Here is a 13,188-nt window from a genome sequence, read left to right on the forward strand (position 1 = left end):
CCTGGATGCCTAGGCAGTGCCTAGGTGACGCCTTGACAACTATGGACATAGTTGTCACGGCGGCATGGCGGTGGAGGCCTGTCTAAGCGCTTAGGCTGTAAAGGCGGTCTAGTGTTAGTTTTCCCCCTCCCCGCCCCAAACACTCAATACATGATGGCATGATGCATCATAGTATCATACCTTATATCATTAAAAATTAAATTTAAGCCACCTCAAGTCATCAAAATGAAAAATCATACATGACACATAAAAAGCATAGAAGTTACAGACTTAAAAAAAAAGCCTAGATAGTTACAGATTTCAAAAAAAAAAAAAAGCAGCAGCAGTAGAACAAAGAAGAAGTTACCGTTACAGACTAGTGACTGCAGAGTAGAAGCATAGATAGAAGTTACTGTTGGAATATGTAATCCAGAATACCGTGGGGGTATTATGGTCTTTTGGGTGTTTTATTTATTCTTTATTTATGTATTTATGAGCAAGGGTAGAAATGTAATTAGGGATGTGACACTGTTCACGTGAACAATGTCGTGAATAGTGTTTTTCCCTTTTTATCTCTTTTATTATTACAAATAGAGAGCTTGACTGATCTCATAGATAATTCAAGCCATTCTCCCATTCTTGGTTCAAGTCAACATGGTATCAGAGCTGGTCTGATCTAGGTTAGAAAAAGAGGAAAAAACCCTACTCCTTCTCTCCAATCGACTTCTTCCTTCTTCTCTCTTTCTCGGCTTCTCCTCCTTCTGGTTTTCTTCTTCTCATCCTTGTAAGGGGGCAGCACTAATGAGGTAAAAACCTTAACCAATGATTTAGTTGCTGCCCTCCTACATTCAATCTCTTTTTTCCATTAAAATTCTGCTGGAACCATCTTTGCGAATTAGAGCTTTCCAGAATTTTTGGAGATCAACTTCCTATCACTATTTAAGGCTGACCTTCCACCATTGGAGCTCCCTTTGCTCTTTTTCCAGCACCTTCCTACCCTATTCCATTGACCTCCTTCCCTTTTTTCTATTTCTCCATCGTTCATTAACCTTTCCAGCCCCTACCCTAATTGATCTCAACTTGTCAGGGTTTTGATGGTTTTTCAAAACCCTGACTCCAATCGATTTTAGGGTTTCCCTTTTCAGATGCAGCTAATTTTTTGGGGGTGATTCCCTACTACTACAAGCCATACTCAACCTTAGTTTGGACCCTTTCTGATGGCTGGATTTGTTTCTACAGCAAACTTTCTTAACCTGCTAAAACCCTGACTCCAATCGAAATTAGGGTTACAGGTTTCAGCTTTTGCTGATTTTTGGAGGGCTGATTACTTCATCTACAAGGACCACTCGACCTCAATATTGGCCTCTTTCCAAGTGTTTGAAGACCCCTAACCCCAATCAATCCTTATTTTCAGGGTTTTACAAAATCCTGACACAAATCGATTTTTTGGGTTAGGGTTATTTGCTGCTGTTGGAGTTTTTTGGAGGTGTTTCTACCATCATGAGACACAGCCTACTTCAACTATTCATGGCTTGAAGAAGTTCTATTTCGTGTGATAGCTGCTGCTCTATTTTTCTACATTTTTTTTGGTGTTTCTCCCTCTTGAAGATCAAGTCTCAATCACAAAAAGAGGTTGGTTATTCGTATTGGAGATCCATTCAAGCAGCTTTGGACAGCATCTATTACACACCATCAACAAATTTTACAAGTCATCATCTCTTTTATGAAGGCCCCCCCTTTCCCTACAATCGATCTCAACTTTCAGGTTTTTTACAAAACCCTGATTATAATCGATCTAAGGGTTAAGGCAGTCCTCTCTTGCTGATTTTTTGAGGAGAGTTTTATAACCATCAAAGGAGTACTCGACCTAAGTTTCAGCATCATTCATGGATTTATTTTGAAAAAAAATTCAGGTTCACACTTATGGCTCGATTTCATCATTTATCAACCTATTCTTTTACTTGTTCCTATGTGGCTGGCTGCTTCAACTACCTATGGATCTGTTGGGTTAATTAATTTATACTTGCTGGTTCTATCAAGCTTTACTACATACCTTGCTCTATTGATTGGCTTCTGTAAGCATGACTGGTTGACATGTTACTGCTGCCCTATTATTGTGTCTGAATATCCTACTATTGGAGTTTGAATGTCTTTCATTGTTGAAGACTCGAATTTACTACCTTGGAGATCAGCTTATTTGGGATTACAACAGCATTGTTCCATGGTTATTGGTTGCAACTACGAACCTGTTCAGTTGTGTGAAGCTCTTCTACTGCTTCATATCCGGCTTACTTTGGAGCTTGTTCCTAGCAGTGTTTACTAATTCAGATCTGTTTCAAGTTTTTTGTTGAAGTTTATTATATCACTTCTGTCCAGCTATCTTCGTTAGTTCTATTTAGCATGAGGGAGTTTATAAATTGGAGTTTTGTACACTTGTTCTTCCTTGTTTGAAGATTGATCAAGCCTTGAAGATTGGAGCTTTTCCATACTTCAAATCCGATCTGTATACTTATCAGATGTGAATATTGGAGTTCGGTGTTTCTCCCCTGCAGGAGTTTCCATCTAAGGAGTTTGTTTGGTCGTTTGAAGATGGTGGACAATTTCTATGTTGCATTGTTTTTCTCTATAATTCATTATCCTACAACTTTTCTTTTCACTTTACCACCTCTCCTAACATACCTTTGGCATATACCCATAACCACTTTGGACGATAATGGTATTCTCTAAATTACCATTTCTTCCTCTTCCATTCCCTTAGCACCTTTTGGAAAATTCTGGAATATTATATTTTTGCATTATCTCTGTTATGTCCACGTGTACTACTACACGTGAGGGGGAGATTATGTACAGTACACCTGCAGACATTGTAGAAGCAGAACTTGCAGAAATACTTGGTGCAAAACATAGAAGATCAGTGTTTCCACCATTGCTATTGGGAATCCTTCTTTATTGGGTTGAATTTGCTGTAAGGGGGAGATGAAGAGTAGTGAAGATGTTTGGTTATTGCCTGCCTATATGAGGTTCTACAGTTGGGTTGATCTTTTCCGCTGCCTGATTCATTTGTTTCCGCTGCTCGCTGTCCTAGTTGCTTGTCTTCAAGATTATCAGTCAGAGATTCATCACTGGATAGCTATAGAAGATTGGTAAAAGCTGCCTTTTTTTGCTGATCAAGTCTGCCCAGTTTTTTGAAGATCTGTATTTAAAGTTCTTAAAGGTTTATTTGGGAGCTGCATTCATCTCTGTCAAGCTGGATTCTGCTGCAACTTAGTTTCTTCCTATTTTGTTCAAGTTGGGCATTAGTACCTTGTATGCATCAACTTGAGGGGGAGTGTTAGCATTATTATGGAGTTATTTTTTTCTTTTTAGTTCAAGCTGGTTTTTCTTTCTTCTCTTATTTGTATAATCCAGCTTAAGGGGGAGTGTTGGAATATGTAATCCAGAATACCCTGATGGGTGTTTTATTTATTCTTTATTTATGTATTTATGAGCAAGGGTAGAAATGCAATTAGGGATGTGATACTGTTCACGTGAACAGTGTTATGAATAGTGTTTTTCCCTTGTTATCTCTTTTATTATTATAAATAGAGAGCTTCACTGATCTCATAGATAATTCAAGCCATTCTCCCATTCTCGGTTCAAGTCAACAGTTACCGTTACAGACAAGTGACTACAGAGAAGAAGCATAGATAGAAGTTACTAAGCAAAAAAAAAAAACAGAGAAGAAGTTACCGTTACAGACTACACTCTACAGAGAAGAAGAAGCATAGAACTATAGAAGTTACCATGCAAACAAGGTGCCGCTGGTCAAGAAGAAACAACAGAATAGAGAAAAAGGGAAAAAAAAACTCAACAGATGAATCGATGTTGGAGGAGGAAAGAAGAAGAATGAAAAAATGGATAACAATACGAAGAGGAAGAACAGAGAAAAAAATCGCAAAAGAGAGGAAGAGAACTTACCGGAGAAAATCTGAGGTTGCAGTCGTTACTGGAGCCAGGTTTGTGGTCGCCGGAGTCGCTGGAGCTGGAGCTTGAGCAGAAAAGCAATCGGAATAAAGAAAAGAAAAGAAAAAAACAGAGAATAGTCGAGGTCGGAGGAGGGGAAGAAGAAGAACAAAGAAAAAAAAATACTAAAAGAGAAGAAGAAGAAACATAGAATTAATCGCAAAAGAGAGGAAGAGAACTTACCGGGGAAAATCTGAGATTGCAATCGTTACCGGAACCAGGTTTGTGGTCGCCGGAGCCGTTGGAGCTTGAGTAGAAAAACAATCAGAATAAAGAATAGAAAAAAAAAAACAGAGAATAGTTGAAGTCGGAGGAGGGGATGAAGAACTTACAGGATCATTGGAGCCTAATTCGTGGTCGTCGGAGTCGTTGGAGGCAAGAGCTGGGGCAGGAAACGAAGAATTTACAGAAAGCACAATCATCACACGAGCACGAGGCATCGTGCTCCACAATCAGCGGAGTATCAACTCCATGAACAGTAGGAGAGTCTTGAGTGGATGTAGCTCCCACAGGTACAGCAGCAGCAGAAGTAGTATCATCTGAAAAAGAAGGTTAACCATAGGGGTGAGCTCCATTGAGCCAAGCAAGGAAAGACATACAAGCATATGCAGATAGTCCATGATGAATGACCTAAGTTAAACATGCTCCTAACATGGATACTAGGTCTCATGGGGTATAAGTACTACTGTAATAGAATGATAGTCTCGATCCCGGAAACACATAACCAGACGTCGGTCACCCGAGCGAAACCATTCTACTATGGTGAGACCCGGCAGCTCAGACATTACACATCTGACGCTAACGAACCCCGAGTGACTAACCCTACTGTTTGTTCCCATTCCTGTAATGTTCTTCGGATAGACAGTGAATGGCATTCCGGAATCATCCCTTCGGACCTACCACGGGTTATCCAGCACCTCTCCCCTGTTGGTAAGGGCCGTAGTACTGGGTTTATGTCAGTCCTAACCATATGCAGTCTAAAATGATGGCATATGTTTCAATAAGAGTAATACAGTAAGCTGTCCAGTAACATCATCATAATCAAGTAATTCCAAGAACAATATTATGTGCAATGCAATATGAAGATGCATCCTAAATCATGCATATCTAATGCAAAGAAATAAAAGCTAATAAACTATATGATTAAAGTTGTGAGGATGGTGCATGATATGGCATACTTAACAAAACAACAATTAATTTCACAGACACACCAAATTAAGGTCAAATTCCCTTACCTGAGATAGTTGATAATCCTAGCCAGATAGAAACCCAAAAGCCCAAGAAATCCACAGCAAAATAGAGTAAAACAGTCTTAGGTAGACACAAAACATCATCAATTAGTTATGGAAGGAGCCCTAGATCAAAGCCCTAACATCTGGGTTCAAAACTGGGCCAAAATAGTGAACCGGATTCACACTTGGGACCCTACGGTCGACCGGTGGCAAGCCTGCAACTCCATCTGGTCCAAAAGCCAGAATTGGGGATTTTTGTTGTCGTACATGGATCTTGACATGCAAAGGTCCAATTTCATAATTCAAGCTTTAATTAAGGTAGGTTAGTGATGCTGGGTTAATTAAATCCAAAACCACAAACCAATTTGGGGATTTGTCCAAATCTATCTAATTTCCTATGCTAGGGTTTAATAGGGTAGAAGATTCAACAAAAATTGAAGGAGAAGGAGAGAAATTCAGGGTATCTTGCTAATTGGATCAAATTGGATCCAACAATAAGATAAATTTGGGGATTTGGTTAAATTCTTATCAATCCCTAAGCTTAGGGCTGAATTGGGTTTAAAACCCAATTGAAATTATGAGAAAGGAGAGGAAGGATCAGGTACAACAATCATAATTAAAGACCTACCTGAAATTGAATATGAAAGAGATGGTAGCACCCAAGTTTCCAAGTTGTAGTGTAAGCTTCAAGTCTCAAGCTCCAATGGATTCCAATTTCTCAAACCCTAGCTTCCTTCCCTTCTCTTTTCTTTTCTTTTTCTCTAGAACTCCCAAGCTGAATCGGTTTTGGTTTAGATGTAGGAATGAAATGAAAATTAAGCTAAGTATTCCTTATATACTAGTGTTTGACTAAGGCATGTTTGCCTTAGTATAGTCAAAAACAGATTTTAGAATGTATTTTTATAATCTGATTGTCTATAAAATAACTACCTAATTAGCTATAATTAAGTCATTGGGGTGATGTCATGTGACATAAGTGGGAAGCCAGTGTGTATAGTCTTCAGGGATCTGGATTCCATATTGGGGATGTGGGTCCCACAAGTGATAATTACCATTCTGCCCCTAATATTCATTTTAAACAAATAAACTACATATAAACATATAGGAACAGTATAATACTTACAACTCAGGCTATGCAATAGAGAGTTTTTGCATTTGTACATCCAAACATGTCTGACACACGTAGCTCAGATGCAGGCAGCCTGCAGAACCCTCAGAAGCAAGAATGGCTTGTTATGACGACTCCCCAGAATCCTCCATAGGTGAGTCAGTTTGATGTGCATCTTCCACTGATGCAGCCACAGCATCGAGGCAACCATAGACACTGAACTGGAACCTGAAATCACACAAGTTCCAAAGTTCAAATTTATAGTGGATTTACAGCGGTCGATCTTACGGTCTGTGTTTTTGATCGATCGCAGGCTCAGCTTGCATGATCCGCACAAGCCAAAAGTGCTGAGTTGAAGTCCAAATGGTCTGGGTTTTTCTCCGGGGTGTTCGTACATGTAAGGGGGGGGGGGGGTTTAAGTAGAGACATAATATGGCCTAGATGCACATGATACAAAGTACAAATTCAACCTAGGGCACGAACAGTCCTACCCTTTGACTTATATTCTAAACATGATTTCAAGAGGTTTAAAGCATGGTGCTCACCTAGTCGAAGTCTTCCTCCGGAACTCCAAAGAACTTTCTCATCTCGATGCACACCTCATAAAGACATCAAGTGTCAATGGTACAAGGCACCAGGTTCCTCCTTCGATATTCTTCACTTCTGGGACTAGTGCTTGGAGGATAGTCAGTTAACTTAAAATCAACGAATCTTCCCCACTTCTGATTGAGGAATCTCTCTTCGACATACTCCCCCGTCCTCGGGTCAATGATCTTATGTGTTGGCTTTATTGTCAGCTTGAACAGCTCGCTGGCGTAGGGAGCTTCCCAAGCTACGCTACATCACACACAACACAAGTTCAAATTAGTACGGATGGGGCACGAGTGTAACAAATGTAGTATAAAAGGAGAGGCGAGGGAAAGTAGGCAAGATGCAAGATGTTGGTTTTGAATAATAAAGAGGGAGAGAGTGAATGATGGGACAGGGAGTTATTGCAATGGTTTTTTTGTGTGGTAATATTTTATTTTAATTTCTTTTCTTTTCCATCCCAACCAAACACTAGAAGAGCAAATTTTTTTTCATTTCATTTATTTTTTTCTTCTTTTCTTTCAAGACAAACACAGCCTTAATGTAATTATAGAATTGCCATGGGTTTTGTGTTATCCCTTGTATAGCCTCCTTTTTACCTCCAATTGGAATTTCTATTTTATAAAATAATTTCTAATTTTGGATATTTTAAAAATAAAAAAAATTCATGAAACTATGGAAAATACTAGATTTTTGCAGGTTTGACCTAAGATTATTGGTTGAATTTTTTATATGTTGTAAGTCGTGTATTTTATGATTCAGGTGAACTATAGAAATATTTGAATATTCTTTAAATTTTTTTTTATTTTCTTTCTAATTCATAAAATTAGAAAACTGTATATTTGGGGAAATTTTTTGGGTCTTTTTTTTTTGTTTCTCAAATGATCTATAATTTAAAAAAAAAAATATGTCAATAGATAAATTATGATATTGGGATTTGTTTAATTGTTTCAGATCCTTTGAATTTTTATTTATGGTTTGAAAATTTAAAGAAAATGCATCCATGTGTATTTTTTTTTGTTTTATCTCCAAATGATCTAAAATTGGAAGAAAAAAGAAACCATGCCAATACATATGTTTTATTGTCATGTGCTAAGTAAGCTTGTGATGCCATCGTGAAAGAAACTAGAATCCTCTTGATTTATATCAACTTGTTTTAGTGATTATATATCATCACTTATTGCTTATTTATGGTTTGTTATAGTTAAAAGCACTAGCTTTGTATGTACCCATACATATCTTGAGCCTATCCAGCTTCTCTTATGGTCATACCTAATTACTGCTTATTTATGGTGTTTTATGCTTCAAAACTGTATTTTGCATGCATTCTAAGCCTTTCCATGCATTTCTTGACCATTTCCGTGTTTATCTTGTGTGTCTCTGATTTGTTTGCGAGACATTTCTGAAAACCACCCTCCCGATATGCTGACCAATACTGATACTTGACACATTGGTAGTAGTGTACTACTAAACCAATACCTCACCATATAGTCCAGTGAATATCTTAGAACAAAGTCAGTGTTGCTACCTCAGTAAGCAATTCATTGTGACTCTATCAATCACCTCATGAGTGCGACAGTGATCCTCTTGTAAAATCGCGTAGAATGGTTATCCATAATCCAATACACTTACAAGTGCTTATGGGAGGGTAAAAAGACCTGCCGAAGCACCTTTCCTTTTCCCAAGGGGATCGATTGCCATCTCTAATCATGGGCAACCAAGGAATTAGGGCGAACCTGCTAAACCACACATAAACCTTATATTTATAAGGAATAAACAGAATAACATTTTGCTTGTCCTGTTAAAAGATTCATCTCTTGATTTTGCATTATGTTGTAACAAACTTTCTTCAATGTATTCCTTCTGCCAGTAGCGATAATTTTATGATCAATGTAGACTGGTTAAGATTTTTATAGTAACATATTGCTAAACTCTTCTAGGTTATGTTTTGACATTTTCAGTGTGCTACTTGGATGACAATCATTGTGCCAACAAGCATGACAGCATACCTTTATCTTTACTCTCATGGAGAAGTGTCTTTGGCAGCGTCACAACCAGTGTAATATCTACTTCCTCTCATAAGATTCTCACGAATGATTTCTCTACTAGTGTTTAATATTTGCCAATCTTGCCTTTTGGTTGTGGTTTGTGTGTTGGGGGAGGGAGTGAGGTGTAAACATTTTCCAGTCTTACTTTGTTTCTTTAATTTTTTTAATATCTAATTCGGAGCTGTATTACCTGTATTGAGTCTGTTCAAATATATTGTAGTTAATCTAGGACTCTATTTTTTTAACATTCTACAGAGTATGGCATTATCATAAAATTTCTTACCATTTCCAAAAGAGTGGTATTATTCTAAGACTCCACCTTATTGACAAGTTCAGTGTCTAGGAGCAGACACAAACTTTACTTGGTGCCTTAATGCAGGAAATCGACCTCGAACCAGGGAAACGAGCGGGAGATCGTTTGCAGCCAGGATTAACGCAATAAGGATGAACAAATTGAATAACTGAAACTTTATTGCCTTTTTTTGTTCTGTTTACATATGAAAGAAGAACATAGAGAAGGATAAGAAGAAGAAGAAGAGGATATAGTGAAGAAGGGGGAATAGGGATAGTAGGCTATCTCAGCCTTGAGCTTCTCTCCCACAAATATATCAGTTGTTGAACACAAGTCTTCTCAGACCAAAAACATGCAAGCAAGCAATAGAAAATCCATTAGTCAAGTCGTAATTCAAGTACAACTGATGGGGCCTATTTATAGCTCGGCCTAAGCTTCAGAAAAGAGAAAGTCTCAAATTTTGAAACCATACGAAAATAGAAACTTAATCTAACTAAAAGGAAACAAAGGACTGAAGTAGAAACTTAAGAAAATAGAGACTTCTAAATGAAAGCTAAGCCTACTTTCTAAATCTTAAATTAGAAACTAGTACTAACTTGCTAAAACTGAATTTAGAAACTAATCTCCTATTACAACCAAACTGGAAAATAGAAACAAAGTAAACTAACATAGCTAAACAAAAATAGGAACAAAGCTGTCCATATGTGCCCCCAAATCACTGTTCATGTGAACAGTAACTCCCCCCCCCCCCCCCCCTTAATTTCTGTTTTGGTCTGTTATCTTCTTCATGCTTCTCTCTGGGCTGGGGCTGCCTTAGATGATGCTACATCGAACCAACAAAAACTTGCCACATCATCAGACCAGGCTGCCTCTCACAGCAGTTGAATCCGTCAACCTTTCTGGGCCGGTTTAGGGGCTTGTTCCTGCGGGTACATATGGACTTGTGATCTACATCATGCCTTCTAGTTTATGTGCAGTGAGAGTCCGGGTTTCCACTTGGGTTACTGGGTGTGATCCATTAGGATAAGACCTTTTGATGTCCAGCCCAATACTTGTGCTTCCAGAAGAAGTGTATATAGGGCTACGAAGTGTAGTTTTAAGGTGCTGGATGTTTTCTGTACATGCTTTCTCTGAAACTGTCATCCTGGATATAATTTACTGGTGCAAATTATCTATAACCTAGATGACATCTGAGCAAATTTGTATCTTTGAATCTATGAAAAAAGCATCATTCATTTCTGTGAATCCTATAGTTTCTTTTTGTGTTTTTTTCGGCAACTTGTAATTTCTTTCTATTGTGTATTAGTCTGTGCCACATTTACTCTGATCACTGTATACTTGTAACTTGTAACCTACTAAAGAAGTCTCAAACAATTTCTGCAGAGCGCATCATTCCTATAATTTTGGAAATCTGTCGTCACCTTTTTAGTTTCCTTAGTTATTTCTAAGAGATATCATGGGGGATGTTTTGGTTCTATTTGTGCTCCCTCTCATCTGATGAACAGCTTCCTTTTGGAATTCCTTTTTTATGCTTCTTGTTTGGTTATTTAGGAGGGGATAAGGAATATTTAACGATAGAAAGATATTTATCCTAGAAAATTGCTTGAGGATTTGGAGGTTGATGGTGGAGTGGGTTCTGTTCTGTTCTGTGGATTTGTTGTGCTTATAAAACATGCCATAACATTAAATGAGTTGTGATAGCAATCTATTTCTAGAACCCTTACTTGTACATCCGATGATACATTTTAAAGTTTAATTTGAATGTGGCAGGTACTCTTGTATGCAGCTGTCATGATGATTCTCATATTTCCTTTTGAAATTTTTTATCTATCATCACGCTATTTCTTTTTAAGGACTCTTTGGCGGATAATACTTCCATTGCAGGCAAGTTCTAATTTGGTACTATTTATGTTTTTTGTCCATTGTTTACTTGTTAAGAACACACTTGGTACTACTCTTTCCAATTTGTTTAGCTTTGACATAAGTCATCGTGTCACACCTCGGCCTGGTTAATAAGGTCATGGTGTGACCGGATGCCAACTGACACCCAATCAACCTCCAGGATCTCAAGTGTAGTACTTCCATTCACAGTTTATCATAATACAGTAAATCAAACGCAGCGGAAGAGAATAAATAATAATGATAACAACAATAAGGAGATCTGAGTGATAACCTTGATATTTATATAGATTGAAACTTGTATTACATCTATACGGCTCTCACAAGAGAAATACAAGTCAGAAATATAAACAACTACTATAAGCTTCACTATACAAAAATAATATATAAACACAAAAGAGAATAGCCTGCTCCGTCAGGCCAAATCATAGGAACGCGCAAGCATCACATACGTAAGACACATCATGTACTTCAAACTCCTGCATCGCACGACCCTCATCGGTGTGGAAGTCCGAAGCAGCATCAAGTCCAATACTTGGTTTCTCAGAACCAGCCATACCACCTGAAAAAGAGGGATCCACAGGGGTGAGCTTCACTAAGCCCAGCAAGGAAAAACATGCAAGCAAATGCAAATAGTCCATGATGCATGTCCTAAACTAAGCATGCAACTAGCAACAGATCTAGGTCTCATGAGGTTTAAGTGCTATTGTAGTAGGTATGATATTCTCAGTCCCGAAAACGCAAACCAAACATCGGTCACCCGAGAATACCACTCTACTACGGTGAAGACCCGCCAGTTCCGGAATGTACACATCAGACCCCGGCGGACCCTCAATGCTAACCCTGTTGTTTGTTCCCATTCTGGTAGTACTCTTCAGACCTGGGATAGTGAATGGCATTCCGGAATTACCATTCAGACCTACCACAGGTTATCGAACACCTCACCTTGTTGGCAAGGGTCGTAGCACTGGGTTTATGATAACCTAACCATATGCATTCTAACATGGATGACATATGAGGCAGTAGATAGTATAGTAAGCAGTTTCCTACATCATTTGTCAACACATCAATATATATATCACAGTGAAAATTATGCAAATGCAGTATGAAATGATAACCTATAATCATGCATTCATCTAATCTAAAAGAAAGCTACAAAACTACATGCCTAATAATCCTATATTGATGCATGTCAATGATAGCCAACATAAAAGCAAATTAAGTAAATAAACACTCTCAAAATAAGTCAAAAAATCCCTTACCTGGAGTTGAATGACCGTACTAGTCCGTAGATGATACAACTCCACCAAAAAAACCTCACCCAACAGGAATTTATAGTCCTAACAGGTAGCAAACAACATAAATTAGACACTACATAGACCTAGGAATAAGTGAATAAGACCAAACCATTTAGGATCCAAGCTGGGATAGCAAGAGTGATTCAGAACTGCCCTAAATCTGGTTGGCCGTAGGGGTCACCTGCCTGAATCCGGTGGGTGAAACAATGGCTGATTTTTGAGGTTTAACACATGGATCTTGCCTTGCATGGAACCCCATCCCCCAAATTAGCTTAGGGAAACTCTAGAGTACTGCCATGGGGTCATTTTGACCCAATTGTATGTATGATCAATCCATGGGTTCCAATCATAGAAGAAAATGAAAGGATTCTTGAAACCCATATGAACATGGCAGGTTACTATGGGAAGAGGGCAATTGGTGCACAAGGGGTTGGAGGTGCTGCCCAATGTGTTGGATTAACCCAATAGAGTTAGGGTTTAGGGTCCCAATAGGTCAACCTACCTAATTACAAGAAGATTGAGTTGATTGAGCTATAAGCTCAAAGAAAATCAAAGAAGAGGAGAGGAAAAGAAAATTCAGAATTTTGGAAGGCCTACCTACCTTGTTCTTGCTGTGAAGAAGGCAGTAGCATCCACCAAAGATCCTCTCCCAAGCTCCCCAACCTTCAATTTGACAAGGATCCACAAACCCTAGGTTCTTCTGCCTTTCTCCTCTTTATCTCCTTCTCTTCCCAGGGCAGAA

General features: G+C 38.4%; 1 protein-coding gene across 4 annotated transcripts in view; it reads left to right on the forward strand.

Moving 5' to 3' along the window:
* The window catches only part of LOC122665247 (SPX and EXS domain-containing protein 1-like), a 117,813-nt gene that overhangs the window by 10,089 nt on the left and 94,536 nt on the right, over positions 1 to 13,188 (forward strand). For all 4 annotated transcript variants that reach the window (XM_043861341.1, XM_043861340.1, XM_043861342.1 and 1 more), the window contains 2 exons: positions 8,871 to 8,966; positions 11,020 to 11,133. In XM_043861341.1, coding sequence (XP_043717276.1) covers positions 8,871 to 8,966; positions 11,020 to 11,133 — 210 coding nt within the window. The remainder of the gene's footprint in view (positions 1 to 8,870; positions 8,967 to 11,019; positions 11,134 to 13,188) is intronic.

The sequence above is a fragment of the Telopea speciosissima genome, chromosome 6 (assembly GCF_018873765.1).
Source record: "Telopea speciosissima isolate NSW1024214 ecotype Mountain lineage chromosome 6, Tspe_v1, whole genome shotgun sequence".
Taxonomy (NCBI): domain Eukaryota; kingdom Viridiplantae; phylum Streptophyta; class Magnoliopsida; order Proteales; family Proteaceae; genus Telopea; species Telopea speciosissima.